The 5,000-nt window shown below is 42.7% G+C and overlaps 1 protein-coding gene across 1 annotated transcript in view; it reads right to left on the reverse strand.

Moving 5' to 3' along the window:
- The window catches only part of LOC148063103 (calsyntenin-3), a 74,574-nt gene that overhangs the window by 44,787 nt on the left and 24,787 nt on the right, over nucleotides 1–5,000 (reverse strand). The window contains exons 4-7 of the mRNA XM_087812938.1: nucleotides 4,356–4,566; nucleotides 4,089–4,297; nucleotides 3,777–3,926; nucleotides 3,500–3,685 (exon numbers count right to left, since the gene is read on the reverse strand). Coding sequence (XP_087669064.1) covers nucleotides 3,500–3,685; nucleotides 3,777–3,926; nucleotides 4,089–4,297; nucleotides 4,356–4,566 — 756 coding nt within the window. The remainder of the gene's footprint in view (nucleotides 1–3,499; nucleotides 3,686–3,776; nucleotides 3,927–4,088; nucleotides 4,298–4,355; nucleotides 4,567–5,000) is intronic.

The raw sequence follows: 5,000 nt of genomic DNA on the forward strand, positions 1-5,000 counted from the left end.
AAACTTGAGGTGCATAGACTTCACCTCAGGGATCTGATGACTTCATACAATGAGATGGTGGAAGATGAGCTTGTGTTCCTCCTTCAACGTTGTATCTTTGGGTGATATTTCATCACTAGTGAACAAGATGAAACCCTCCTCTTGCTCAGATGACGTCCTTCCTTGTAGGCTTTTTATCAAAGTATTTGATGTAATTGACCCCTGAGTTACCAATATGGTGAACCTCTCCCTTTCCACAGGGGTTTTTAATGCATTTAAACCATTGTGGAGCCTCTGATCAAAAAGCCAGGCTTAGACCCGACTGACCTCAGTAATTTCAGGCCTATTTCTAAGCTCCCTTTCTTGTCCAAGATCTTGGAGAAGGTTGTGTCTGAGCAGCTGTTCCTGGATCAGAGCGACATCCATGAGAAGTTTCAGTCTGGCTTCTGTAAACATCTACGGAGACAGTCTTACTGAAGGTGATACCTTTCTGGGCAGTTTCAGTGTATCTGTCAATCAAATGAGGTCTCAATCATCTCTTGAGTCCCTCGAGGTTCTGTTCTGGGTCCTTTATTGTTTGTACTTGATTCCTCTGGTCAAATCATTCAGTCCTGATGTTTCTTACACATGTTTGCTGATGACATCCAGCTCTACTGCTCTGTTGATCCAACTATTGTAACAGTTTATTTTGTGTCTTAACAAGAAGGATCGTCTCGCCTGCAGTTCATACTCTGAGCTGCTCTAGTAGAAGAACTCACATTTCTCTGATCCTTCAAACTCTTCACTAGTTTCTTTCAGGATCATTTTTAAATTCTGGTTCTTACTTTCAGATCTATTCATGGTCAGACCTTCATGATCTGATCCAGACTTACACCCCAGCTCGGGCTCTGAGGTCTGTGGATCAGAATCTACTTATGGTTCCTGAACTTCAGGTCCAGAGGAGAGAAATCCTTCCAGACTGTTGCTCTTAAGGAACCATCTCTGTGTTTGATGATCTACTGACTCCTTCAAGAAACATGTGTGTTTGATGATCTACTGACTCCTTCAAGAAACATGTGTGTTTGATGATCTACTGACTCCTTCAAGAAACATGTGTGTTTGATGATCTACTGACTCCTTCAAGAAACATGTGTGTTTGATGATCTACTGACTCCTTCAAGAAACATCTGTGTTTGATGATCTACTGACTCCTTCAAGAAACATGTGTGTTTGATGATCTACTGACTCCTTCAAGAAACATCTGTGTTTGATGATCTACTGACTCCTTCAAGAAACATCTGTGTTTGATGATCTACTGACTCCTTCAAGAAACATCTGTGTTTGATGATCTACTGACTCCTTCAAGAAACATCTGTGTTTGATGATCTACTGACTCCTTTAAGAAACATCTGTGTTTGATGATCTACTGACTCCTTCAAGAAACATCTGTGTTTGATGATCTACTGACTCCTTCAAGAAACATGTGTGTTTGATGATCTACTGACTCCTTCAAGAAACATGTGTGTTTGATGATCTACTGACTCCTTCAAGAAACATCTGTGTTTGATGATCTACTGACTCCTTCAAGAAACATGTGTGTTTGATGATCTACTGACTCCTTCAAGAAACATCTGTGTTTGATGATCTACTGACTCCTTCAAGAAACATCTGTGTTTGATGATCTACTGACTCCTTCAAGAAACATCTGTGTTTGATGATCTACTGACTCCTTCAAGAAACATCTGTGTTTGATGATCTACTGACTCCTTTAAGAAACATCTGTGTTTGATGATCTACTGACTCCTTCAAGAAACATCTGTGTTTGATGATCTACTGACTCCTTCAAGAAACATCTGTGTTTGATGATCTACTGACTCCGTCAAGAAACATCTGTGTTTGATGATCTACTGACTCCTTCAAGAAACATCTGTGTTTGATGATCTACTGACTCCTTCAAGAAACATCCGTGTTTGATGATCTACTGACTCCTTCAAGAAACATGTGTGTTTGATGATCTACTGACTCCTTCAAGAAACATCTATGTTTGATGATCTACTGACTCCTTCAAGAAACATCCGTGTTTGATGATCTACTGACTCCTTCAAGAAACATCCGTGTTTGATGATCTACTGACTCCTTCAAGAAACATCTGTGTTTGATGATCTACTGACTCCTTCAAGAAACATGTGTGTTTGATGATCTACTGACTCCTTCAAGAAACATCTGTGTTTGATGATCTACTGACTCCTTCAAGAAACATGTGTGTTTGATGATCTACTGACTCCTTCAAGAAACATGTGTGTTTGATGATCTACTGACTCCTTCAAGAAACATCTGTGTTTGATGATCTACTGACTCCTTCAAGAAACATGTGTGTTTGATGATCTACTGACTCCTTCAAGAAACATCTGTGTTTGATGATCTACTGACTCCTTCAAGAAACATGTGTGTTTGATGATCTACTGACTCCTTCAAGAAACATGTGTGTTTGATGATCTATTGACTCCTTCAAGAAACATGTGTGTTTGATGATCTACTGACTCCTTCAAGAAACATGTGTGTTTGATGATCTACTGACTCCTTCAAGAAACATGTGTGTTTGATGATCTACTGACTCCTTCAAGAAACATCAGTGTTTGATGATCTACTGACTCCTTCAAGAAACATGTGTGTTTGATGATCTACTGACTCCTTCAAGAAACATCTATGTTTGATGATCTACTGACTCCTTCAAGAAACATCTGTGTTTGATGATCTACTGACTCCTTCAAGAAACATCTGTGTTTGATGATCTACTGACTCCTTCAAGAAACATCTGTGTTTGATGATCTACTGACTCCTTCAAGAAACATCTGTGTTTGATGATCTACTGACTCCTTTAAGAAACATATGTGTTTGATGATCTACTGACTCCTTCAAGAAACATCTGTGTTTGATGATCTACTGACTCCTTCAAGAAACATCTGTGTTTGATGATCTACTGACTCCTTCAAGAAACATCTGTGTTTGATGATCTACTGACTCCTTCAAGAAACATCTGTGTTTGATGATCTACTGACTCCTTCAAGAAACATCTGTGTTTGATGATCTACTGACTCCTTCAAGAAACATCTGTGTTTGATGATCTACTGACTCCTTCAAGAAACATGTGTGTTTGATGATCTACTGACTCCTTCAAGAAACATCTCTGTTTGATGATCTACTGACTCCTTCAAGAAACATGTGTTTGATGATCTACTGACTCCTTCAAGAAACATCTCAACACACTTTGATTCTTTTACTTGATTCTCTGAGACTCTTGTGTTCTCAGTTTTATCTTGATCTTTAAAATATATACTTTATTGAATATGGTTTTGATTGTTTAAGTTCTTTGTGACCCTGGTCTGGAAAAGCTCTACAAATATTACTTACTTACTTACATACAACTGGCATGCTAATGCTAATGCTAATGCTAATGCTAATGCTAATACTCTTGTCAGTTGTTCCAACATTATAAAAAATCGGTTCTAGTGGAACCAGGCTCGGTGTCAACAGTACTGACCACAGAGTCTGCGCACGGATCTGTCGGAGTAACTGTCTCTGTCGCAGCCTTTCCCGATGTGTCCGGTCTGGAGCTCCACAGTGGCCTGGATGTTCCACACCGTCTCCTCGCAGGTCTCCAGGTGGAGGCTCGGGAAGAGCGGGATGCTGCCAGAACCGGGCGTGTACTCCACCCGCTTAGTCCATCCTGGACACAAATACCAGGTTTTACCGAGGGAGGTTCACTTTCCTGCACCTCTTTCCTACAATCCTTGTCCGACTGTCTGGACTCCACCCACCTGTCCATCCAGGCTTGCAGGACGGTTTAACCGTCACCACCACCTGAGCGTCTGCCTGGGCCCGGTTCTTCCCGCAGTCGAAGGCCGTGACCCAGAAGGTGTGGACCCGCTGGCGTTTGGAGTCCAGCGGCTCCGTGTTCTTGATGTTTCCTGTAAGACGGAGGGAGAGGAGCGAGTCAGCAAAGGTCCTGGAGGCAGCAGGAGGTCCGAGACTCCACCAGGGAGATAGACCCTGGAAGAACAAGCCTACCTACACTCATGAGACTTGGACTGTTTCAAGGTTTCATTCTCCAGAACCAACAACTGTCTCACCGTCATTGTCGATGGCGAAGGGCACGTTGGGCGTGATGATGTCATAGAAGCAGATCTGGCTGTACTGGGGCGAGCAGTCGGCGTCCAGAGCCTCCACACGAACCACCCGGTCCAGCAGACGACCTTCTGGCACCGACGCCTCGTAGCGACGCTCCACGAAGACGGGCGAGAACTCGTTGACGTCGTTGACGCGCACGTGAACCGTGGCCCTGCGGAGGAGGCGGAGCGTGAGCGGGCTTGGATCAGGAGGTCTGGGTCAGAACCCACTTGTGCGACTTCTTGCTGTTGACGCCGTCCGGACCCTCGCCGCAGTCGTACGCCTGGATGGTGAAGCTGTGCTCGCGCTGACTCTCGCAGTCCAGTGGCTCCTTGGAGCGAACCAGACCCTCACCGGTGGAGCGGTCCAAGACCACCGCCTCGAACTGGACCGTGCCGGCACCGGACGGACCATTGTGGACCCGGAAACCACAAATCTCACCTGAAGCAAACAGAGGCTTAAGTAGAATGAACTTACTTAAGTGCTTCTGAAACTCAACCTCCTTCCTTCAAAATAAAACTAAAACTCCTTCCTTCAAAATAAAACTCAACCTCTTTCCTTCAAAATAAAACTTAAACTCCTTCCTTCAAAATAAAACTCAACCTCTTTCCTTCAAAATAAAACTTAACCTCCTTCCTTCAAAAATAAAACTTAAACTCCTTCCTTCAAAATAAAACTCAACCTCCTTCCTTCAAAAATAAAACTTAAACTCCTTCCTTCAAAATAAAACTCAACCTCCTTCCTTCAAAATAAAACTTAAACTCCTTCCTTCAAAATAAAACTCAACCTCCTTCCTTCAAAATAAAACTTAAACTCCTTTCTTTAAAATAAAACTCAACCTCCTTACTTCAAAATAAAACTTAAACTCCTTCCTT

The sequence above is a fragment of the Callionymus lyra genome, chromosome 17, assembly GCF_982586985.1.
Source record: "Callionymus lyra chromosome 17, fCalLyr1.hap1.1, whole genome shotgun sequence".
Lineage (NCBI taxonomy): Eukaryota > Metazoa > Chordata > Actinopteri > Syngnathiformes > Callionymidae > Callionymus > Callionymus lyra.